The 24452-nt window shown below is 39.9% G+C and overlaps 4 protein-coding genes across 4 annotated transcripts; 3 read left to right on the top strand and 1 right to left on the bottom strand.

Moving 5' to 3' along the window:
- The first annotated feature begins 227 nt into the window (after positions 1–227).
- Positions 228–1941, top strand: ndufb3 (NADH:ubiquinone oxidoreductase subunit B3). Its single transcript, XM_044133339.1, has 3 exons — positions 228–356; positions 1139–1267; positions 1700–1941. The coding sequence occupies exons 1-3, from the start codon at positions 247–249 to the stop codon at positions 1848–1850; spliced, it is 390 nt and encodes a 129-aa protein (XP_043989274.1). The 5' UTR covers positions 228–246; the 3' UTR covers positions 1851–1941.
- A 93-nt stretch (positions 1942–2034) lies between these two features.
- On the bottom strand, positions 2035–6726 carry LOC122840734 (UDP-glucuronosyltransferase 1A1-like). The gene is made up of 9 exons (XM_044133333.1): positions 5895–6726; positions 4962–5025; positions 4749–4897; positions 4347–4474; positions 3422–3515; positions 3196–3321; positions 2711–2798; positions 2395–2614; positions 2035–2317 (listed from the first exon to the last, which is right to left on the bottom strand). The coding sequence occupies exons 1-9, from the start codon at positions 6435–6437 to the stop codon at positions 2047–2049; spliced, it is 1683 nt and encodes a 560-aa protein (XP_043989268.1). The 5' UTR covers positions 6438–6726; the 3' UTR covers positions 2035–2046.
- A 1095-nt stretch (positions 6727–7821) lies between these two features.
- Positions 7822–11329, top strand: si:ch211-227n13.3. Its single transcript, XM_044133334.1, has 6 exons — positions 7822–7995; positions 8551–8610; positions 8771–9210; positions 10140–10215; positions 10292–10387; positions 10698–11329. Exons 1-6 carry the CDS (start codon positions 7958–7960, stop codon positions 11092–11094), a joined length of 1107 nt encoding a protein of 368 aa, XP_043989269.1. The 5' UTR covers positions 7822–7957; the 3' UTR covers positions 11095–11329.
- A 4507-nt stretch (positions 11330–15836) lies between these two features.
- On the top strand, positions 15837–18746 carry LOC122840732 (C-X-C chemokine receptor type 4-like). The gene is made up of 4 exons (XM_044133330.1): positions 15837–15973; positions 16066–16268; positions 16350–16633; positions 17780–18746. The coding sequence occupies exons 1-4, from the start codon at positions 15935–15937 to the stop codon at positions 18376–18378; spliced, it is 1125 nt and encodes a 374-aa protein (XP_043989265.1). The 5' UTR covers positions 15837–15934; the 3' UTR covers positions 18379–18746.
- The last annotated feature ends 5706 nt before the right edge of the window (positions 18747–24452 follow it).

Below are 24452 nucleotides of genomic sequence, written 5' to 3'. Positions count from 1 at the left end.
ATATTTATGTGTTAAATCATGAATCATAAGAATTTTACTTCTCATTTTATCCTAAACAAGAATAGTGAATATGTGGACATAAGTCTCTGTAGAGATGCTACGTGGTAACCAAGTAACATCAATATATTTTTGGTGGAGTATACTCTAATGAAGGTGAAATATATTTTTCATAAGCAAAGTATTTATTATTCCAGTAAATATATGTAAACCTAATCACATATTACGTTATACGTATGCTCGCGCTTTATGAAAACGTTGGTCTTTTGTCCCCAACACTTCGCCGTAATTCTGCCGTCAAGTGTAGCTGATTGTCGCAGTCTTCTCTTCAGCAGCAGAGGTCACAACAAACCGTTCAGGTACACCTATTTATCTTTTTTAAGCTTGACATTATACAGAGTTTTCTGTTGCCATATCTTGGGTTGTGGTTCCACATTATTATCGCAAACAAAGCAGTGAGCTAAAACAGTTCTTGGAGTGAATTTTTAATATCATAGCATAGCTAGCGTGCTAGCTGAGAAAACAACGACTTGTATCAGAAAGAGTCCAGCTATTATGTTATCTAAACAAAGACATATTAACGTAAATAAGTGTGTTGTATGCTGACATTGTTGTACTTTGATACATTACAGTTATGGTTCCTGTTGTATCACATTAAAATGGCCTCTTTTCAACTTTTCTGCTAAAAACATGTAACATTAACAGTATGGCCAGATTAACACTGGTATAATAAAACATACATAATTAAGTGGAAAGAAAAAATAATTCAAACTGTAATTTAATTAGTTTTATTGACGTACATTTTAACCTTCACTAAACCAGATTGAAAAGCATAAAAGGCATCTTCATAAATTATTTCTTGGAAGAAAGTCACCATACTAAGAGTTTTTAATGAACAGGACGAAATTTGTGAATGTTGTACAGCGGCGGTCATAGAAGAGCACAAAACATATATAAACCCAGCATTTTAACCATGTCTTTGAAGCTTTCTTCTCCTTGTTTCTTCTCATTATTTATCTTAGTTACAGTGAGTTGTACTAAACTGCATTTACAACCGCAGATTGTATTTATTTTATGAAAGAAAACAGAAAACATTTGAAGCACCAACAAGATGAGGACAGAGAAACGTTTTTGCTTTCAGCATGGGAGGTGATCACGGCCACGGCAAGATGTCCATGCCGGACTGGCGGCAGTGGAAGGTGGAAGGAACCCCGCTGGAGTTCACGCAGCAGCGACTGACAAAAAGGGGCCTCAAAGACCCGTGGGCACGGTCAGTATTTTTTCACACATGTACAAATATCTGAGGGAAGTAAGTAAATTAATGACGGTTCAACAGCCAAAGCAACAAATATGAAAAATAAAGTTTCAACAGACCAGTGAACCTTTAAACTAATATTTTATGGCAACTTTTGATTCAGTTTCAGCATTTAGTTGTCTTGTGTTGACTGTGATTAAACGGAAATAACACGGTGTCTGTGCATCCAATGAAAGTCTTAAATTCATGTTTCTAAATGAAGGCCTTACATATCTTAAATTAATTTAATATATTACAGTTACCCTGTAATATGGGCAGAGTTTCCAATCAATTTATCAAAGTCAGATTTTTATGCTGGATAAAAAACACAACCATTTTAACAAGGTTGTGTTTGTGTCCAAGGGGATGTCTGACTGTCTTCTCCCCTCTGTCTCTGTCCGCCTGCAGCAACGAGGCATGGAGGTATTCAGGCGGATTCTCGCGCGCGGTCACTCTGTCGGACGTTCTCTTCCGAGGATTTAAATGGGGCTTCGCTGCGTTCACTGTCGCTCTGGCAATAGAGTATACCATGTTTCCTCCAAAGAAAGGAGGACACTGATTCTCCTCCTTGGAGCCGGCATTATGTAATTTGATCTTATTGTATTCTGCATTTTCAGTTTAATAAAGCTTCTTTGGATCACCTCCATGAATTTATTTTTATTCTTTACAGTGTTTAAAATCAAGGTTTTACCACGATTTTAAAACTTCCTTTCCCCACACTGATGAGGATGGAAACTGAGAATTTCCAACTCCACCTACTCTTGCTTCCTCTTCCTGCTCAGTTTCCTGAGGCAGAGCTTCACACATTTAAATGTCAGTGCCACAAAAACCAACAGCACTGTAGTTAGTACGGCCATGACGTCCAGGCTGTGGTACTGGAACCAGTACAGGTCATGGAAAGCAGGTCTGAGGTGTTTCGCTCCTTTATGTTGCATCACAAATTCAGTCCAGAACACCGACAGATCCAGAGGGTCGATCGGCCGGTCGTTGTGAAGAGCCGAAAGCTTCCCGATGTTCTCCTTGTACCTGATCGCGCACACAGGGATGGAACAGGTTGAACTCACAGCTGAGGTGAGGAATGTTTCAGCTGTGCCGCCTCCTACCTGGTGTCATTGATGACCTGGTTCAGCCCCTGCAGCAGGGTTTCCGTGGTGAGAGCGGTGATATCCAGCACGACTCCGGCTCCTCTGTTCGCTATCTTCTGGGCGTTGTCGGGCTGCTCTGCGCCCAGTGGTACCATCACCATGGGGACGGCGTGACACAAGCCCTCAAATATCCCGTGTGATCCGGCGTGAGTGATGAAAGCTCGAACTCCAGGATGAGCTTGGAAAAGATATCAAATTATTTGCAAAATTAGATGTTTAATATGCCTGAGCAGTGATATGTTGTCCTTCCAGATGTTTTAGATAGATTTACTACCCAACAGGTCGTTCTGAGGCACCCATTTCATCATCTTCACGTTGTCTGGGATTCTGTCTGGAACCTTGCCAGTGTACCTCCATATCACCTGTCAGAAGTGTTAATAGAGCTTTTAGTTTGGAGACCCTGAGATCACATACAGAAGTATTCACACCTACTGAACGTTTTCAAAATCAGTATTGCATGATTCTGAAATGAAAGGAAAATTCTGAAAAGTGTGGCATGCATTTGCTTTTCAGTACAACTTGTTCTTATCGGACTAGAGAAGAGCTGGTAAAATCGAGTTGGACTCAAATAGATCATTGTAAAGTATTTGTTATGTTGTAAATAATGTTTCTTTTTCCGTCTACTTCACAGTTTTGCATTTTGTGTCGGTCTGGCTCTTTAAATTACAACATGACAAAATACAAGCATATTTAAGGAGCATGAATGGTTTTACAAGGCACTGGATGGCTTTATATTGTTATCCACTGGTGTCGTTGTACCTTCTGAGGAATCTGGCTGAAGGCATCCAGGAAGGTGGAAGTGATGTAATCTGGCAGCTCTGAAATCATGGTGCCCAGAGTGAACACCACAAACCCATGCTCGCCTGACAACCATGACACCAAATCCTGAAAACGCACACATCAGAGCTTCTTAATGTTTCTTCTCACCCAGAGGTATTAAGGAGGAATGTCTGAAAAAGTTAGAGATTTGGCAAAAATGTCTCACTTCAGGAAGAGGGTTCCTCACTTTGCAATTGATCCCACCAACCAGGACAACGTTGGGCATGAGAGGACGGGGAAACTCCAGTGTAAAGTCAATCCTTGTGTGAATAGAATCACAAGAAAATTCTGATTTATCACACATTCCTTTATTGTTGTCTAAGTCTTGAGGCCTCAGGGAAGGATGACCTTATGGATGTTGGGTCAAACAAACAAACAGCTTATCTTTGTTTTCTGAACAAGTTAATGTTGTGAGCTCTAATAAGATGAAAGACATCCAGATTTCTATGAGATATAAGGTTCAGGTTTATAGCAGAACCGGCCCAAAGCATGTGCAAGTTAAGCAGCTACACTTATGGCCTCAACACCACCAGAGGGCCTCCAAGAGCAACAAGCTAGCGTGACAAATTTATATGTTTAAAATAACATTGAACAATACACACCAAATGCTGTTACACATGAAAAAACAATTTTCATAGAATTTTTCTAGATGTTTCTCAAAAAACAGATTAATCTCTTCCTAATGTTGGCTGCTGCCACTGTTGGAGAAATATAAGATATTAAACTTGTTGACTTGTTTACTGTAAATTTGGTGTTCATCAGCTGATGTTACTTTCAAATGGTTCAAATAATATGGCAATCTGTATATCAAAATATATATATATATATTTTAGTTTGTTACTCCTGTAGGATTACAAAACAACAGTTGTAATAACACTGGTATTATGTAAGCTAATTACAAATGAGGCTAATGATAGTAGAGGTGTTACAGATGTAGGGTGGCTCATGAAGGACAGACCATCTGGTGTTGACAGATCCTCAACACCAGGGCATCTGTATCGCCCTTTACCATCACAACCACGGTAGTTGTGATGATGAAAACAAAGTAGTGGAAAAAATAAGATAGAAAAATAATCCTGCAACATCCTTACCTGAGCAGCCAGATAGCGGACTCTGCAAAAAGCTCTGCCACGCTCACCTTCTCTTCCAGGAAGTCATAGGCTATTTGGTCAAAGTGCCAGTACATCAGCCGGCATAACAACGGCTCCAGTAACGCCACCTGTGGGTCAGAAACGAAGCAGGACGGTGGCTATGGTGTACAAACCCTGGCATCATAGAATCAAAATGAAAAGTTCTTTTTTGTTTGTTTTGTTTTCTGATCACGTAGAGTTCACACAAAACATTTCAACGGGTACATTTGTGTCAATTATGAAATTGTGTCCAAACATTCCAAAACTACACAGTGCTAGCTTAAATTTGGAGGTCGTTTTTTGCTTATACTTTTGATTCAAAGCTGGAGGAGCCATCTTTTATTTTCCACTAGCTGTGCTCACCAAAGAGTTGATGACTCGCTCCTTAAAGTTCATCCTGTCTGTGAATCCGGTGAAGAATCGAGGCACAAAGGAAGGCGGGGAGGGACAGCCTGTAGCCTTCATATCCAGAGAGCAGGGAACCCCCCGCAGTAAATTAATGGAGGGGATACCTGAGAGTGATTTGGCACAGACTGATCAGCGGGTTCACACGATTCATAATAATTCATAATTTACCTAATTTGTGAGCAATTATCAAGCCCGTTGGGATCATTGGATCAGTCAGGACTGCATCAAAGTTCTGTGAAGGAATTGAGACAAAAAGAGAGGAGAAAAATACTGAAATACAGATGGTGGCTGAGGCATCTGAGACACAATAAATTGATACGTCAATAAGTTTTGGGTACTGTGTGCTGATATTCTTTTTTTTATTTTTATTTTTAGGAAATGCCTAAACAATTTAATAGCAGAAAATAAATAGGTAAAAACAAATATCACCGTGAAAACAAGGAATCCCAAGCAACATACGGAAATGTTCCTTGAAAATCTTTGTTCTCGTGCCTACACTGCAATTTCAAAGGGTAGTTCAGCACAGCAGATAAAACTTAAGCAAAAAACACATCTTTTGTGTATAACTGCAATGGAAAATGTTATAAGGTGCTCCTCACCCCTCTACTGCTTTAGGTATTTCTAAGTAGTCTTATCATGAGATTGGTCAAGCTGCTCTCACATAGACCTCTGCAGTGTCATATAACAGCAGGGGAGATCTCTTTGATCCTGGAGATGATCTAAGTGTTACTTCCCAAACATAGAACTTATCTGCCCTCTTTAGCATGAAAGCACAACCTCCTCTCTTTGACAATAGACAAATGGCAAGACTATCTGTGTTGGGCTCCACGGAATCCCTGATGCATCACAATCAGGGATTCACACCTCTAGTCCAATCATCTGGTCGAAGTCTCTCTTCTCTGACCAGAACTTGTAAAAGGAAGCCAGGTCCACTGTTAGTCAGTGCAGACTTGACAGACTCCTTTGTCTCTGTATTTCTGTTCTCACCTTGCAAGGTTTTAATAAATGTCTTATTTCTTCTCATCTAGACTCTTGTCATTAAGTCATTTTTTTCCACAACAATAACCTAAAAATCCGTCCCTGTGTTGCATGTTCACCCACCTGCTGTGCCAGATGAGAAATGAGGCTGGAGTTGAACAGAAGACTCTCTGCTGTGGTGTGAATAAAGCTCATAATTTTCTGCATCTGACTGAATCGCTTCTTTATCTTCTCCATTAAAGGCTGTGCTGATTTCTCCAAGACGTCCTTGTGTGAGGTCATCACGAAGTCCATGTAGTCCCGGCCATAGGGAACAGGATGGGTGATTGTATCATAGTATTTCCCCGGACCCATCCGTACGCTGAGCTCCGGAATCACCACGGTGACCCTGTGTCCACGCCGACCCATTTCTTGTGCGATGGCTTTTATGCCCACCCAGTGACTCCCGTCCATAGGCACCACCAGCAGGTTACCTAGAAATCCTGAAGAAGAGCTTATTTTTTCCGGAATGGTGTCACTTTCTTTGACTTTGCTCGTCTTGACAAGCTTGGGAGTCTCTGCAGAGTCCTTTACTTTCCCTGCAGCACCTGTTCCCTCTACAGCCATGCTCAGGAGGAATAATACCCAAAAATATGCTTTCCTCATTCTTCGACCTTCCTTCTTCATGTATCGCCAATGAAAAAAGAAAAACAATGAAAATATTTACCGTAAGACCCTCCTTTCCACTCCTCTGAAAACAAATGTGGACTTTTCACGCCCTTTGCTCCTCTTCCTGCTGGAGCTCCTCCAGGAGTTACATGTGTTCAAAGTCCTTAACAAAAGAATAGCAATTATCTCAGTTTACTGTAGTCAGAGGTCAGAGTGTTGGTTCTTTAGGATTTAGTTACTAAGTGATTACATTTCTCCTGATGTTTCCTCAGCCAAAGAACCGAGGTAAGGTTCAGTGGGCGTCAACAACGGGGTTCACGAGTGTTTACACAAACCTCAGTAATCTCAGTCGGAAGAAAGTCGTGGAATTTGCACCACCGGTTCTGGGACTAGCTTGCCTTTCCTCTCACCGTGTTACAGCATGTTGTGAAACAAACTTGCTGGTGGCCATTTGAAAGAGCAACCTGAGCAATTTTGCCCAACTTTAATTTTGTTTCTAACATTCAAAGTGTTGATTTTAGTTTTTCATTTAGCAAATGTAATTAGAAAGGTTGTTTTTGCACACTTTTGATAATGTTATAGTGAAAATAACTACAATACATTGTAGAGAAATTGATTTTAGAGAATTAGTACTGTGAGACTTTTTTTGATTAAGAAGCAGATACTTTAATAGAGTAATAGATTTCTCTATCAGATAAATAATACTGACTAGGTTGACATGTACCACGTGGTTCTGTGTTAGATACTGAACTGTTTATTTATGCCTTAGCTTTTGCTTCCAATTCAACAAATTTTGAAATCTAGATGTTTAGTAATATATGTTCAGTGGAGAAGGAAATCAGAAGATTGCACATTAATTGCTCAGTTCTATTTAGTCACTCTTCTTTAAGTTTCTAGCCTCGTCAGTGACTATTTATAAAGACGTGCACACAAATAGCACTTCGAAGAATACCTACAAAAAACATTAGATAAATAATTATTATAATTATTCAATTATTATTCTATTGATCATTTATTAAACCAGTGCACAGCTACTGCAACTACTACCAATGTAGGACAATTCTTGAAGAATCTTGAATTAATCTAGTCATGAAATTAAAATGTGGCCAAAAAGCTCTGCATAGAAGCATGAGTAGGGGGGGAGTCGACTTGACAGAAGGAAACTTGCAATATAGGTAGAGACAGAAATGTGGCGATTGATGAATGTGAAATATAAGATAGCTTAAAAAAAACAATGACCCAGTTAGGAGGAGAGAAATATGTTTAAAATCCTTAAATCCTCCTTAAAAATATGAAATTTCTTCACCGCTATCGCTCACGGCCAGCAGGTGGCGTTGTAATTCTTCTCTGCCATACAGGAAGTCTGGATATAAGTGATGGCTCCTGATTGGCTCATCGGAGTTCCTTGCACCACCTCGCGCACCTTTCCTCCGACTCCTAGCAGATGACGTCCGGGAGCTGCACATCCCAGCGCGAGCCGATGTGTAAGCCCGGTTACCTTCCTCTAGCTTTAGCAGCTGAATGAAGCAGCTAGGAGCATGTCTGAAGATGAAAACTGTGAGGGAAGTGAGCCGACGTGAGTTTAAAATCTGAACACGGTTCAATAGAGAGCGGCGAACCCGGCGCTCTGAATGTTCCGTTTGTTTTTAGCCTAGCTTTGTTTTCCCTCTTGGTTCAAACTTTAGCTGAACAAAACTGTTCATTTTCGCCGGGCGTTGAACTTTTTTCGATCAAGACACGGGTCTTTGCGAGCCTCGCTTAGCTTTTGCCGTTTTGTTTTTCGTCGTTTTATAATATAAGTTAACTTCATACTGTTTAGCTGCTGTTTCTAACCGTGATCCCCGTTAGTCGTTCATTGAATGGCAATACATTTACCTGACTAAAATGTATCCTAAAATCTGATGCAACTTAGTGGTCGAAGGTTGTGAATTTTATTTTCATACAGTATCATAACATATCAAGAGCAAATATTAAGTCAAGAAGATATTGATCTTCTCTGAAACAACATTTATTTATTATTGATGTGACGTCAACAATAAGGGGAAGGAACACCATGTTTTAGCTAATCTGCAGCTGTAATATTTCTATATCTGTCGTGATTATTATAATTTTTTGTCTCCAAATATTGCAGGTATGATGCAACCGACTTTGATGTATCTCACTCGCTGTCCATAAAAGTCGAATATTACAGGTGAGCTGATAGGATTTTGAAAGAAAACGCATAAAAGTCCTTACTTTTGATTGCTCATCCACAGGAAACAGTGTAACATGTACCTGAGTCCATGTCAGGACTCAGGTACATGTTACGTACATGTTAACCCTTGTAATTAATCGCTGTTGCTCTTTCACAGATCATTTGAGTACACCTTGAATTGGACAACGCCCATGTCTCTCCGACGATCCTCCAGACTAAAGTTCCCCCAGAAAAGTCCTGCATCAGACGACGTTGTCGCTCGGCCTCGCCGTAGGAGCCAGAGAGGAAGGCCGCGGTTGGAGGAGACCCGTGCAGATGAGAGCGAGGAAAGTGACATCATCGACCTCATCACCAGTGATCCTTTTGCCAAGCAAGGGGCCGCGAGGGAGGCGGTTGGCATGCTCAGTTATGGACTGGATAAATCAAATGATGAAAGTGGCTCTGAAAGCAGCAACAGCAGCATAGTTTCCGGTCCGTCCACTCTGTGCTGTGATTACAGAGACGAGCTTTACAGGGACGTTTGCTCGGCTTGCCACAAGCTCTACGAGAAGGCTAAGAGGTTGAAGACGCCGATCAGAAGCAAACTTCTAGATAACGGTTAGTTTATTCATGCAAGTCCTATGCTAAGAGAAATTAAAAAGTAAAATGTGGTGTAAAAAGTTGTGGATGAGAAAATAGGAATGCATTAATGGTTTAAAGCATAGGGTGATACAGAGGTTTTTATGACTATCTGCTTACAGTTAGTGAAAACAAGACATTTAAAATTTTAATATTACACCAGATCAATGAGATAAATACAATTTTAAATACAGAAATGCGGGGTTAATGAAAAGTATGTTTAATACTTTATATTAGATTAGAGAAGCGATTCCTGAAAAAGGGAAACCGTTTCCGTGACATGATTTACATAATCATAATCATTTACTGAAATGTGAATTCCCCCTCTGAGGATTAAAAAAGTATTTTCGTTCATTCATAATCTCCAATAACTCCTGGAAAAATACCATCTCCAAGCAGAACAACATCCCCCAAAGCGTCGTGCTGCTGCTGCTGCCTCCTTACACTCTTTCTTAAAATTAAAATGAAACAAACCATTCCTCTAGTGAATTTGAACCAGGTGAAGCTAACACTTCCACATATTTACAGACAGGTATTTTTTTATCTTAAATGCAAAATGTACATGTATATTGAACAGTTTTGGCTTACTTATCGCTTGAATGTGTCGTTTCTTTCAGTAAATGGCCTTTTTCTGAGTCTTTGTTGTCCAGTAAGCAATTTAATTGATTACTAAATTAGTTGACAATTATTACAATGATAAATTAATCACGATTAATCGTTTCAGCCCTGGTGTACATCGTTTTTTTTATCTGAATAGCTATGGTCACGGTTCACCTCATCCTCTTTATTGTACATTTTATTCACAAAAAATCTCTTATTCACCATAAACTTTTAAAGAAAGCCGCTGAAATAAGAAATATCTAATCTCCCATCTCACATGAACTCTTACGGTCTGGTTTCTCTTTCAGATCCCAAGTCTCTGACCTGTGACCAATGGGTGCTGATGAAAAGATGGAAGCCTAAAGGACAACCTGATGCCAGACAGTAAGACACCTGAAGGTGTGTTTAATTATAGCTGCTGCTGTTCATATGCGTGCTTATATTGCCTGTGTGCTGACAGGAAGTCGCTAAGTCACATTCAGCTGGACGATGGAGTCGTTATGAGACGAGGAGAGCAATCCTCGCCCTGTTCGAGGCCGCACATTTTCCTCAAGAGGTAAACTGTGTGCTTGCTTGTTTTCAGTTTTGTCATTTTCATGTAAAACAACAGTGTCGTATGTAGGGGGGAAAAAAAGGAAGAGTAAATTTTAGCCACCAAAAATTCTTGAAAGAGGAAGGATAAAGTTTTAAAAAAATGTTTTAATTTGCTAGGAAAAAGATTTCATTTAAAAAAAGCGTGGAAGAATTTCAAAATGTAAAAATTTTTTAACTTTTCAAGCTCAGAATTTTTTAAATTTTTTTTTAGATATAGAAATTACACGCCATCATATAAAACAGCTTCATATGTGATACTCTGTCCGTGCCAGGAACCTGAGACGGGCCAGTTCCATGGTGAAAAATCAGAAGAAGAAAAAGAGGAGGAGGAGGAGGAGGAGGGATAGTTCTCAAGGTCCCCGCGTTGCTAAGCAGCACCGTCTCCAAAACAACAGTCTGCGCCAGCACACAAATACAAAAGGCATGGTCGACAACCCGAACGGGAGTTTTAGCAAGGGCGGCGACCCCGGAGCTCAGATAAGTCCAGAAACGGAGGGTTGTTCTAAGAACGATGTGACTGAACTTGTTCCGTCATCAGCGGCCCCGAAGGCCCCAGCATCAGCGGCAGTTGGAGCCCCGAGGAGAGCACCGAAGAGGACGTGCGAGTTCAGAGACCTTCTCGTTCAGCTGCGGGGGAGAAGCAGCATGATCATCAGAGAAACGTCCTAACGAAGGCGTCCGTCTTTATCGAAGCAGAGGCCCTCTGATTATTTAAACTTTATTTTTTGAAGTGTTTGCGTTTGCTGCTCTAATTCTGTTGGATTTGTTTTCCTTAAAGTATTGTTGCACTTCCACAAACTTTCAAGTTCATCTATTTCTTGTTTGTTTGTTGTTGTTTTTTGCTAAAAATGAATTGAATTGAAATTCCCATGCAACTTAACTGTGAATAAATGTGTTTAAACATTTTTACCAGTTTATCTTTTGCATCTGTCTCTGTAGTGCAACACCTGCCACATTTATTGCCACCTGTGATAAAGATGTTTAAAAAAATCTTTATTTAGATTAATCTTTTATTGCTTTTATTACTAATTTGAGCACATTTATCTAATTGGGGGTGGAAAAAAATCCAATGCTAATACAAAATTTAAAGTAACCTATTAATTCTAGAGGGAAATTAAATGTTACTCATACAAGGTTATGCAAAGAGTTGTGGAAGTGGATGGCTGTGGGCAGAAAGGATCCTGTAGCAGTCAGTGTTGCTGCATAACAGTCTCACAAGGGAGATGTTTGGCGTTGTTGGTCATTTTCTTGATTTTTATGAAGAATCCTTTGCACAGTCATCTGCAGGTTCCAGTCCTCTCAAGAACAGAAACAATTGATGGTATAAATATTGACACTTTGTCAATATTTTGTATAATCTCTTTTTTTACTTTGGAGGAATGAAGATTTTGTGCCTCGTGAATCTCAGTCAGACGTCTTTGTCAGTTTTTTTTGTGTGTGTCTTTATTTAACCTCTTTCTGAAACAATTATTTTTTTATATCTACCTTCAGTACCAGTGGATATGGAACTTTTCTTTTTTTAAAAAGGAAGTTTATTTGTTAAATCCAGCATAAGATTACATGCTGATGCAATAGATCTTTCATTTTAAGACAAAAGGTGTGACCTCAAAATTAGGTACATCCAAAACAAGGTTTTTTGTTTGTGCAAAGTTATCTGACAACAAAATTCAAGGAAATGCCAATCAGAACAAAAATGTTCATTGTGAATGCTTAAAAATAGCACAGTGACGTATACTTGGACTTTGAAAGCATAAAGAGAAGTGTAAGACTATGTACATTAATACTAAACCGTATACTTGTACTTTGGTATAGACTGTTTTTTTAACTTATTTATGTCACAAAGTACTTATACTTAAAATATCTTGATCCACATACAACATAAGCTGATGCCTTTGACTCATGTCAGAATAAGTTTTTCACTACATCCACTGATTCCTTCAATTTCTTCCATATAATGTTTTTAGTATCAAACTCCGTCTGTCTAATGTTTAAGCACTTTCAGCCATTTAAATATAAATATTTGCCTTTTTTAGGACATGCAGGCTACCGCTTTTCTCATTTGTTTTATTTGAACTTTATAAAAAGTATCCTAACCATCACACTACCATCATGATGTTTTATTTTATTTTCTGAAATGCTATGTTAGTGTTACACCAGATGTAACATAAACCTCAACTTTCATAAGTTTCACAATCAACTGCTTCTCAGTGATACAATTTTCCTAATGCCATTAGATTCAACATATTGCATTACAACTGTGTTATTGCAGAGAATGAAACAGCTCTAATTTTGTTTTATCACATCAAACGGTAGTCTTGCTTCCAGCATTTCAGTCCACTAGGTGGCGCCACCACGCAAATACTGATACATTTAATTCTTCGTCTCACCAACACAGTGAGAGGCGGGAAGCAGTATGGGTGAAAAAAAAACAAAAACAAAAAAACAGTTACACTAAAGCGTTTCACTGTAAAGATGGTTTGTAGTTTGTTTTGTTTTAACCTGAAGTGTGAAATAAACTTAAGTGGAGTTTGAAAACAAATATGTGTATAGGTTTATGTCTGGTTGAACGATGTGTGTGCCCAGTTGATTTATTTATTTATTTTTTCTATTTTGGGGGTGATTTTATTGTAATCCGTGGGGGGGGCAGAAGAAAATCTTTGGGAACCACTGCACTAACAGATGACAAGTAATTCGTTGTGTTGAAAGAAAACTGCAATTATTTTTTGGAAACTTCTGGGTTTAGTCAAAACCAGCGATTTGCCCACGTCTCCTGTTGTGATGGCCACAAAATTTTTTTTAAAAATCAATAAGATGTTCCAAATAATAGAAATATCCTTTGTTGTCCCACATTTGGGGAATTCACAAGTTTATCTGCAAAAAGCAGCTTTTGAGAAAAAAAAAAAAAGAAGTATCAAAAAAGTATATTTTTCATTAATTTGCATGTTTTCCCCAAACAGCCAAGCGGTGGTGTGTTTTGGGAGATTTTTTGGAGCAGAGAACATTGAGGAAGGGCGGGGGGAAAGTGAGAAGCAGATAAGAGGCCAGGAGGGAACGCTTATGACAGTTTTCTTAAAGTTTGTTTTGGAGTAGACTCACTGTTTACTTATGGGTTAAGTGAATTGTTAGAGGATGGAGATTTCCAGTCAAAGTAGAGTCAGGAAATGTGTCTGCAGAGACACTTGAGTCTACATCAGATGCAGATGGGAGATAGGAATGCAGCCCTTTATTCAAATAAGTCGTTTAAAGACACGATGTGGCTTCGGACATATTATTTAAAGGATGTTCTTTAAAATCTCTGTGATTGTTTTTTTATTTTTAGGGTTTGAACATCTAAAAGATCCATCCTGACCACAGCATCACCATCCACAATGACTGAAGATACTTGGGTGATACACAGAGCATTCAGAAAGTATTCATAATGCTTTAGTTTGTCCACATTTTGCTATGTCACAGCCTTATTCCAAATGTCATTAAATTAATCTCTTTCCTCAAAATTGTACTCACTAATATCTCATTATGACAACCAAAACAAATACACATTTGCATTTGCATTCACAGCCTTTGCTTAATATTTTGTTTGTGAAGTTCAAGACTGAGCTGTTTTCTCTGATCCTCCTTGAGATGTTTCTAAAAACTGGAGTAAACCTGTGGTAAATTCAGTTGTTTGGATTTGATTTGTTAAAGTACGCTCCTGTCCATATGAGGTCCCACAGTCAACAGTGCAAGTCAAAGGTCAAACGCCAACCATGAAATGAAAGGAACTGTCTTAAGACCTCTGAGACAGGATTCCCTTCAGGCACAAATCTGGGGAAGGATCTAGAAACATTTCTGCTGCTGTGGAGATTCCCATGAGCTCAGCTGCCTCCGTCTTTGGTTGATGTAAGAAGTGTGGAACCAGCAGAACTCTTCCTGGCCATCTAAATTCAGCGAACGGAGGAGGAAGAGCTTTAGTCATAAAGGTGACCAAGAGCCCAATGGTCACTCTGTGAAAGCTGCAGCATTCCACTGTGGAGAGAGGAGAACCTTCCAGAAGGATAATCATCTCTGGAGCAATACACCAATTGGGTCTGGATGGTAGAGAGGCTAGATGAAACCCACTCCTTAATAAAACAAAAATGGCTGTCCTTTGGGAGTTTAACAAACGGGCACCTGAAGGACTCTCTGACACAAAATGCTGTGGCCCGATAAGACTCAACGCTTTGGTGTCAATACCAGGCATCATGTTGGGAGAAAACCAATTCTTACACTGAAACATGGTGATGTCACCGTCATGCTATGGGAACTGGCAGACCAGTCGAATGCAGTGATGTACAGAGCACATCCTGGATGAAAACCTGCTCCTTCTTGACCTCAGTTTGGGGAAACGGTTTAATGTCCCGCAGGACAACGACCCAAAGCACAAGGCCAAGATGTCAAAGACTTTCAGAACCACTCTGGGAACGTTCTGGAGATGCCAAGCCAGCCCAGAATCCAAATTTAATTAATTGAACATCTTTAGAGAGATCTAAAAATGCCTTCACAGACATCTCCATCCATCCTGAAGAAGAATGGACCAAACTGGCTTCACATAGGTGAACTAAGCTGGAAGGATTATATAAAAAATTTTTTGAGGATGTAATTGATGTCCAAGCTGGATGAACAAAGTCTTAGGCAACAGCTGTGAATACTTGCATAAATGTGATTACTTGGCTTTCTATTTTTAATAAATTAGCAAAAATCTCAAAAATCATTGATAATGAGGTTTTGGTGTGCAGAATTTTGAGGAAAGAGAATAATTTGATATGATTTTGAACGTGTGTGTGAATGTTCTTCGGATTGGACAGTATCTACCAAAACTTCATGGGAAAAGTGGTTAAGTGTGTTATACTTACAAATGTCAAATTAGATTAAATTCCCTTCAATTGAACTGTTCCTCCTTAAGTGAATCGGTTGGCACAGTCCGTCTTCATGAAGTCAGAGCTTAAAATCAGAGCGCTCCTTCACTTTTCTCTTGGAGAGGTGACAATCTGATGCCAGAGACACAGTCGTGATGCTTCACTGGCAAAGATCAGAGCAGGTCCTGCAGCCTGGTGTTTACCAGAACTGACCAGAGGAAGTCTGATAGTCATCTCACAGGATGTAACACTCTATTTTTTCATCAGGGATCTCTCTATCTCTCTCCCTCTCATGCATGTTCATTTCTACATGCTTTCATGCATCGTGCAAGACAGTGACGCATGTACTGTTGGCTTGTCCTGATGTAACCCAGCAGCACACACGCACACTCATTTTGTCTGCTTCTCAGCAGCGGTCTTTCCTATTGCCAATTGACCCTGATGATTACAAGCCAGAGGTCTCAGGGGCTAAAACAATTCAGACACGCACATGGTATCCTGTGATAGATCCAGTATTAACACCTGACACCTCGAAAACAGGAAAAAAGCCAGCGGACAGATGCATCAGGGTGTTTGGAGGTGGAGCATGAGCACGGCTATAAAACCCCTGAGAAGGAAGTCTTGGCTTCACTCTGATGAGGAGAGAGACCGCCTCCATCATGTCTTACTATGAGGTAAGCTTGTCTAAGCTGCACACCACAACTTTCAGAGAACTCTCACAAATCTGGGAATAAACCTTTCTTCATCTTGTATCGTGTGCCTTCAGCATGTCTACCTTGACTTCAACGACACAGGCTCTGGTTCTGGCTTCTGGGACGACGGAGAGAACCTGGAAGAGTCTTGCAATGTGGAGCACGGGATGACCGCCGAGCTTCATCGGGTCTTCTTGCCCGTGGTATATGCCATAATCTTCGTCTTGGGCATAACCGGGAACGGCCTGGTGGTCGTGGTGTTGGGCTGCCAGCGCAGGTGAGAGAGGACAGGAAAGCGAGAGCAGGTGCACCGGGAGATAAAATGAGTGCATTGATCAGATTCTCTCCATGCCTACAGGTCAAAGTGCAGCCTGACAGACTGGTATCGCCTCCATCTCTCTGCTGCCGACCTCCTCTTTGTTCTGGCTCTTCCCTTCTGGGCAGTGGATGCAGCTTTGGATGACTGGCGTTTTGGAGGGGCCGCTTGCATCAGCGTGCACGTGATCTACACCGTCAACCTGTACGGCAGCGTGCTCATCCTGGCGTTCATCAGTCTGGACCGCTACCTGGCAGTGGTCCGAGCAACGGGCACAAACACCGGTGGGCTGAGGCAGCTGCTGGCACACAAGGCGGTGTATGTAGGTGAGTGCCAAGAAGCAGATCGGCATTCACCTTTTCACCCTACCAAAACCAGAAGAGACATCCGAGGTCATCGTCCAAAAGATAAAACAAGACAGAACAACAGACATTGATGAAAAGATTCCTTTGACAGATTTTCTGACATTTGACTTGTTAGATGAAAAAGTTTCTGCAGGATGCCATTTGTAAAACTAAACTGTAGCATTTTTTTTCACTTAAATTAACTAGATATTTAGTTAGCAAAATAAATATTCGATTTGGAGCAAAATTTTTAGTCTGAGAACTAAATATTTAGTTTGAAAGTTAAATGAATATTTAAGTGTTTAAATATTTAGTTTGTATGTAAATATTTAGTTAGCAAAACAAATATTTAATCTGGAGCTAAATATCTATTTTGAAAAATACATATTTTGTTCAGACTTTAACATTTAGTTAGAAACTAAATGTCTAACTTCCTAACTAAATATTTAATCTGAAAATATTTAGTTTGGAACTCTGACATTTATTAATGTAGGAGATGAATAATATGGTGAAAATATGACTTGGAGAAATAAACACCCACAATTAAATAAACCAAATTATTGCTATTTTTTTTCACTGTGCAACTTTACAAAGGGCACCCCTTAGTGAATAAGCATGTTCACGCCATAAGTCATTAAAAATCTTGGGAGACACTGACGTAAACAGTTACATGACATGAGCATATCTTCATATTTCATGCATGGCGCTAGAGCTCATCATCAATCAACTATCAGAGGAGTTGAAAACAAAGCTAAACAATACTAAGCTAATCAGCATCCTCCTCCTACTTCCTCTCGTCTTCTTCGTCGTTTTCGCCAGTAGTAGCATCCGGCTGTTGATTAGGATGCCAAGAAAGTGTTTCCATTGCAGTTTTACTACATCCATTTCGACATGACTGAAAAAACCCCAGCTCATCCTAGCGTGATTTTTTATTTTATTTTAATTTTTTTATGGAAAAGCGTGAGAGTTCTCAGAAATCCTATTTACCACTAAGCAAATTAATTTGAGTAATTTCAATTTGCACTCTTTTACGGTTAATGGAAACACAGCTACCAATGATGATGGTGCGATGATCCACAAACCCAAACGAGGTTCTGAAATCTAATTTTGTCCTCCTCTACTCTACAGGTGCTTGGTTGCCTGCTACCCTGCTGGCTGTCCCAGATATGATATTTGCCCGGACTCAGGAAGGCGGAGAGGGCGCCAGCGTGTGCCAGCGCTTCTATCCCGAAGAAAACGCTCCCGTCTGGGTGGCCGTCTTTCACCTTCAGCTGGTCCTGGTGGGCCTGGTGATCCCTGGTCTGGTCCTTCTTGTGTGCTACTGCGTCATCGTCTCCAGGCTGACCCGGCCAGGCCCGTTGGGGGGCCAGAGGCAGAAGCGGCGGGCGGTCAGGACCACGATCGCCTTGGTTCTGTGCTTCTTCATCTGCTGGCTCCCGTACGGAGCCGGAATCTCCGTGGACGCGCTGCTGCGGTTGGAGGTCCTGCCCCGGTGCTGCAGGCTGGAGGCGGCTTTGGGCGTGTGGTTGTCTGTGGCGGAGCCCATGGCGTTCGCACACTGCTGCCTAAACCCGCTGCTTTACGCGTTTCTGGGGGCCGGGTTCAAGAGCTCGGCCCGCAGGGCCCTGACTCTGAGTCGGGCCTCCAGTTTGAAGATTTTACCCCGGAGACGCAACGGGACTTCAATGACACCCGAGACGGAATCCTCCAGTTTACATTCCAGCTAAGGTCTCTCCGAGCTGCGCTGTGTTCTGTACATATTATGTGATATATGTAAGAAAGTTTAAAGGAATTATGAGAATAATGAGGTGCAGTCTGCTGGTCCATGACTTCTCCTTCTCTGTAGAGTTTCACTTGTAAATATTTTTCATATACCTGTATTTAGTGGCGCAAAAAAAGGACATGCACCATATCCTTTATGTAAAGTGATTTCTTTCTTCCTGTATTTTTTGTATTTAACAGCTGTTGGTGCATGTGTAAATGATGTGATCTATTGCACATGCACTTTCTATACTTCAGAAAGTGAAATGTTGCACCCCTGTCTGTGTACATATTGTAGCTTTGTACATGTTTCTAATAAAATATACTAAACCAAGTAACGAAAACGTGTTTTTTTTTTGTTGTTTTTGTTTGTGCTTCCTGGTTGAAACTGATTGAATTCCTGGTTGTCCATTCAGTCTGTCACAGATAGCAAATATTCTCATAATACCCATAAAAATAGTCCCTGTCCTTCCAGAGTCCAGTGCAGATATGAGGAAACACATTTATAAGAAATACCAAAAAGTAACAGGAAATGTGGAAATCAAAACTAAGCTTTCTTTCTACCTGATCACCCATTGATAGCTGCTCTCATCTTAAGCTTCAAATCTCTAATTGCTCTTTGGAAAATCTTGTGTTGTGCTTCACGTAACCTGTGCTGTGAGGCAGAACTGGAGAGTGACAGTTCTAAGTGCTAAGCTGAATAAAAGCGTGTTGCACTGATGATGTTTGATCTCATTGACCGTCGTCCATCCTTTTATGTTACTTGGGTAGCACTGAGCTGCATGGCATCTGGATTCACTGAAGCAAGGCTTCGAGAAATGAAACCATCCCGAGAGCGGGTGAGTGATAACCAGGTGTGTTTCAATCGCAGTGTGTGAAACCGAGCTCGGTTTGTTTTGATGATATAAACAGTTTGCCTGTTCTACGTGGGAGAGGAGGAAAAACAAGCAGGTCAAAGAGGTTGGCCTTTTCCAACACCCCGATGCACACACATCGACAGGAGAGCTTCCCACATTTCTTACTTCCACTTGGAAGTGACAGAAACAGAAGCTGGAAGTTCCTGTTTCCTGATGAGACGAGGAGGAGGTGATGAAGAAGAGAGTTGTGTGAGAGAGGAAAGGAAAATAAACCCCATCGTGTGGAGATGCTGAAGAGTCGGCTGTGGGAGCCGAGTCATGAATCACCGTCTACATCCAGGTCTGGAGTGGATCGTATATCTAAAGGGCTGTATGTGGAAAACACACTTACCTGGTTTTTGGTGTGCCATCCCTCCCAACCCCCCGTCTCCCATCTGTCATGGACACATTCACGAATGCATAGGCAGAAGCAAAAACACACACAATTCCCTTCTATTCATAGTGTATTCAAAACAGGAAAGACTTCCTGCTGCTCGTTTTAGGAAAAACAAGCAGTTAAAACAATTAAAACGCCCCGAGCAGCTCTGCTCTCACCAACGCAGAGAGTTGCTTCACTAAACACCAGTGACTCTGAAAGGTCTGACTCTGAAACATCACAAATAATCAATGTTATAGTAGGAAGTTGATGGTTTTAATGAGTTGGATGTTTGCTTTTTAACTTGACTAAGAGGTCACCAGTCACCTTCCCGTTTAAAGAAAAATGTTTGATTAAAAAATGTAAAAGAAAACAAAGACACTACACAATTTGAAGAAAACCCCCCCACAAAATACAGCAAACTATTAGTCAGTTTTACTATCACCTATGAGCTTTGGTCAACGAGCATCTGGAACGGGTTTCAATCAGCCTTACAGCCTTATTGCAAATTGTTTTTATTTCTTTGCTTCCTTACAAACTCCACACAATACTACATGATGACAAAGTAAACTTTTTTTCCCCATTTATTAAAACAGGTTAAAACGACAAGAATAAGTGGCCTAATCGCCAACTTCCTACCAAAGAGAAACACTCACACAGAATGATGCTCCCACTTCCATGCTGTACACTAGGGATAGCGTTAGCCAGGTGATGGGCCGTGTTTGCTTTCCTCCTGAAATAAGGTCATTAAGATCAAATTTTTACATTTTGCTTCTTTTGGTCTGACAATCTTGTGCGGTAAAATTCAAGTGGGTTGCTTAAAAAACCTGATTATTGGATTAGCCAGAGAGCATCTTCTGGAGTGTTCTTCAAACTTCATAAAGGAGCACGTCAACTCTAAATTGATAATGATTCAGTTCTTGGTCAACATCTTTCACCAAAGTCCGTCTTCTTTAATGATGCAGTTTAATTAGACAGCCAATTCATTTCAAATAAAGAAAGCAATGTCCTTTTCGGGGCTGTTGGTAAAGTCACCGTTTTTCTTGCACCCTTTCCCTGTTTTGTGCTTTCATACAAAGTATGAGCTGTAAGTACTGACTGAATGTGTTTAACCTTGTGTTTAATTGATGCTTTAATTGACTGCTGCATTTTGCATTTACTTTAGGTTTGTGGTTTTATGAACACACTATGATATGTTTTTGAATCTCCCCGCCCCCCCCCCCCTCTTTTTTAAGTTCTTTACATAAGCAAGACTGCTGTAACTAAAACAAACAGTTTTTAACAAGTTCCAAGAAAAGAGCAAATGTTAGTATATTGGATTATTTGACAAACTACATACAGTATTGCTCCATAATATATTAAATTACTTTGCTGTTATTACGTGGAAGCTAAAGTTGTTTTTCTTTAATTAGCAGGTCAAAATGAGGCCGAATGTCATGATCACGTTTCTCCGTGAAACATTTCCCTCTTTTCTCCCTTCTGTCTTTCTGCCTTTGCTTTCTTACACCAGATTTGATGAACATTTTTAACCACATACAGAAATTAAGAAAGAAACTACGCTACAAGGCACAGGAGTTTTCAGAAAAGTCCTCACAACTGTCCTTTTTCAGGCAAGTAAACATGCTAACAAGCTAAGCTAGCGGTTTGGTAATACATGAACAGCAAGCTGAATAAGGAAAAAAAAACAACAATGCTGAAAAGTTGACAACAAAAAGCAAGCAGATTTGACATGTTGTTTCATATTTACAGAGAAAAAAATTTATGTAAGGAAGCTAATAGTTCTATTCGCATCATGTTAGCATCCTGTTCTTTTCGTCTTATTCAGCTAAATTAACCCTGCTGACATGTTAAAGTACCATAATACAGCATAATGTATCACTGATAAGTTACACAGATCTATTTTCAAGTGTTACAAATTTGTCAAAGTCCTAACTAATGGACAAATTATTTCCTTTCAGAAATTAATACAAATCACTCTTTTCACATATTTAGAACGATGAACAAGAGTTTGTATATGTTTATAAAACTTAAAATCATTTATCTCAAATAAAATTAATTACACATAATCAAAAAATATGTTTAACAGAGGCTGAAAAACCACGGCAGTACTCTTGTTTTGTATATATTTGGAAAAGAAGGAATGAGTTTGATGTAATGTTAAATATATAAATACGTCTTGAAGAATTCTCAGTGGCGTAAAATTGAGGACCAGAAAGACAGTGAATCAGTTCGTCTGTCGTGAATGTTAAAACCCTTAATTTGACTGAGTTTGGTTTCAAATTTAGTGCAAAGACGCACGTCACCAAAATAAAGACAATGTGTCACAGCCAGAACACAAACACATCAGGAAACAGCCTCCTTTAAACTTTTTTTCCCCACTTCTTGTTCATATCCTGCCTTTCGTGCAACAATTTCTTCCCATTGTTTTATTTTTCACCTGCTTGATCTGGCCTGATGGCATCAAAAGTTTCATTTGTCTGAACAAGGAGGGTCAGTGTCTGTGTAAGTAGCCCACTATTTTATCTATGCCTAAGTCTTTAACGCTAAATATAGCACATTATCAGTATTTACCACCAGATATAACTAGCTGGTGCTGGGTTCGGTCTATTTTACAATGCACCTACAGACCTCTCAAAAAAATTGGTGATAAAACTCTTTTTCGGTTTCTTGATTCTTCTGAAGCATTCTTGTGTTGGTGGGCTTTTGTGTTTTGCCTTACAGATGGTCGGGTTCCCTCATATTCATATGAGCTGGGCTTCCTGTCGCTGAACAATTGTGGGAACACCAGAGGTCAAGACAAAAGAAGAAGTCAAAAAGGGGAGAGAGACTGGGCTGTATCCAAATGGTCCACAATAACTTCCTGCCTTGTTCCTGGCAGGTCCATACAATGTGACAGGTGAAACCAATAGCCTGGCAGGGGTGACTGAGTTGACCTCAGCAGGTGTAGGCGTGAGAATTGTGTGAACACTAAAATAGAGATCAATGAGTTTCAGAGAAGAACTCATGTGGTGCTGGGACAGAACACTGCAGAGAGTGACCAGAGGCCAAATGGGATATTTTTTCTTGTCCCTGAAATCTGTGCAAATATTCTTGTGCAAGGCACTGGTTGCTGCCTTTTTGGGATGCTGAAAAGAAACTTGACACAGGATTGTTTTTCATCTTTCCATCCATTATCTATACCCCCTTATCCTTGCATGGGGGCTGTTGCCTATCACCAAAGGTCACTGGTTTTTGAGAAAGATTTGCCAGAGCAACATAAAGACATGCAGGACAGACAACTATCCATTGACACACTCATCCCCAGGGATAATTTAGAAGGGCCAACTACACTACCATGCATATTTTTTGACAGTGGGAAGAAACCAGAATACCCAGAGACCCATGTGTGCACAGGAAGAAGCAAACTCAATGCACAAAGGCTCTGATAGGAATTTAAATCCAAAACCTTCTTGTTAACATTGTTGCTTTGCTTTTGACACCAGTAAGCAACCAAATAGCTTTTTATTTTCAGTTAATAATTAGTTCACTAATGGAGCTAGAAAAGCTCCAAATTTTCTTACTTTTTTGTCAACTAATTGTTCAAGAGCGCATTTCCTTTCTTATGCACTTCATGCCATAAGTTTTTAAAGAAGCCTGTGATGAAGAATTTTAACAGTGAAAGGAGTTAAGGTCAGGAGTTATTTTATCTTAAATCAACTGACTATACTATGTGTGAGAGAGACTCAGGCAGCTAACCATTATGTGGGAACCAAGATGCTGCTTTGTGGGTTGTATTGCGTCAAATACTCAAAAACTAACTAAAGTAACTTTATATAAAGTTTATCAGGATTTTTTTATTTCCAACTGTAGTGGTTGCCTTAATATCAAAGTCAGGAATTAGCTTACCGTAAATATCGTCACTCGTAACATGAGCTATCGACGCCATCAAGCGGCCGTTTGACGGAATTGCAACAATATTTTTATGGTCCCTCAAAAACAGAATAGATTAAATAGTTTTGAATTTTGGTTGTTTGTTTGCATAATAGTGCACATAAAAGAGTACAGTCGTGAAACTATTAATCATTTATTCTAGCTATAAAAATTCTGTTGTGGTATATTATAATTATTTAAATTTCATAGGGTCCATAAGTAAATTGTGCTATTGATGTAGTTTGTCTGTGTGATTGTTGAGCTGCACTTTTCTTGTTTGCATCATGTCTTAACTATTTTTACATGGGTGTGCAGCGAAACGAGGGACAGATTGGTAGGAAAAATATAAAGTGGGAAAATTAGTTTGTCAATTTGAGATTACAGGACAAAGTTTAAAGATCTTTTAGGCCCAAAACATTTTATACTTCACAAGAAACTCAAGCATAGGGCTCTCCCACTGCAGCATGTCAGGCCCACATTTCTAACCAATCACATGCAGTGCACATCACATGTGAAAAAGCAAATGCTGTTTCTAAAAACAAGCAGCGAGAACTCCCTTAAGAAGGAAAACATTTTTGGTCTTTTTATCTGTTTTGGAGAAACATCCATTTTCTCTAAAACGTTTGCGTCGTGCCGTAGTTTCTCAAATGGCTGATCACTGTCTTCACTGTGCTACGGTACAGTCCAGGCTGGTAGCTGCGTTTTAACACTTATGATGTAACATATTATTCATTTCAAGTATGTCTTAATGTTTTCAGATGGTTTCATATTACCACACATTAGGTGAAAAAGAAAAATTTTAATGCAGCTTCAAGGTTTAGGGAAAAAGCAAGTTTTGTCTTTCACACGGTTTAACAAA

The sequence above is a fragment of the Gambusia affinis genome, linkage group LG12 (genome assembly GCF_019740435.1).
Source record: "Gambusia affinis linkage group LG12, SWU_Gaff_1.0, whole genome shotgun sequence".
Lineage (NCBI taxonomy): Eukaryota > Metazoa > Chordata > Actinopteri > Cyprinodontiformes > Poeciliidae > Gambusia > Gambusia affinis.
The sequence above is the reverse complement of the archived record's forward strand: the minus strand, read 5'-3'. Positions and strand labels throughout refer to the sequence as shown.

Excerpts from the sequence above, each read along its gene's own strand:
- ndufb3 (XM_044133339.1), top strand. The coding sequence starts at position 247 with ATGAAAACGTTGGTCTTTTGTCCCCAACACTTCGCCGTAATTCTGCCG. Across the intron at positions 357-1,138 it reads GGTCACAACAAACCGTTCAG|CATGGGAGGTGATCACGGCC; the intron begins GTACACCTATTT and ends TTTTGCTTTCAG. Across the intron at positions 1,268-1,699 it reads CTCAAAGACCCGTGGGCACG|CAACGAGGCATGGAGGTATT; the intron begins GTCAGTATTTTT and ends GTCCGCCTGCAG.
- LOC122840734 (XM_044133333.1), bottom strand. The coding sequence starts at position 6,437 with ATGAAGAAGGAAGGTCGAAGAATGAGGAAAGCATATTTTTGGGTATTA. Across the intron at positions 4,475-4,748 it reads AGCGAGTCATCAACTCTTTG|GTGGCGTTACTGGAGCCGTT; the intron begins GTGAGCACAGCT and ends TCTGACCCACAG. Across the intron at positions 2,318-2,394 it reads CAGGTCATCAATGACACCAG|GTACAAGGAGAACATCGGGA; the intron begins GTAGGAGGCGGC and ends GTGCGCGATCAG.
- si:ch211-227n13.3 (XM_044133334.1), top strand. The coding sequence starts at position 7,958 with ATGTCTGAAGATGAAAACTGTGAGGGAAGTGAGCCGAC. Across the intron at positions 8,611-8,770 it reads ATAAAAGTCGAATATTACAG|ATCATTTGAGTACACCTTGA; the intron begins GTGAGCTGATAG and ends GCTCTTTCACAG. Across the intron at positions 10,388-10,697 it reads CCGCACATTTTCCTCAAGAG|GAACCTGAGACGGGCCAGTT; the intron begins GTAAACTGTGTG and ends TGTCCGTGCCAG.
- LOC122840732 (XM_044133330.1), top strand. The coding sequence starts at position 15,935 with ATGAGGAGAGAGACCGCCTCCATCATGTCTTACTATGAG. Across the intron at positions 15,974-16,065 it reads CCATCATGTCTTACTATGAG|CATGTCTACCTTGACTTCAA; the intron begins GTAAGCTTGTCT and ends GTGTGCCTTCAG. Across the intron at positions 16,269-16,349 it reads GTGTTGGGCTGCCAGCGCAG|GTCAAAGTGCAGCCTGACAG; the intron begins GTGAGAGAGGAC and ends CCATGCCTACAG.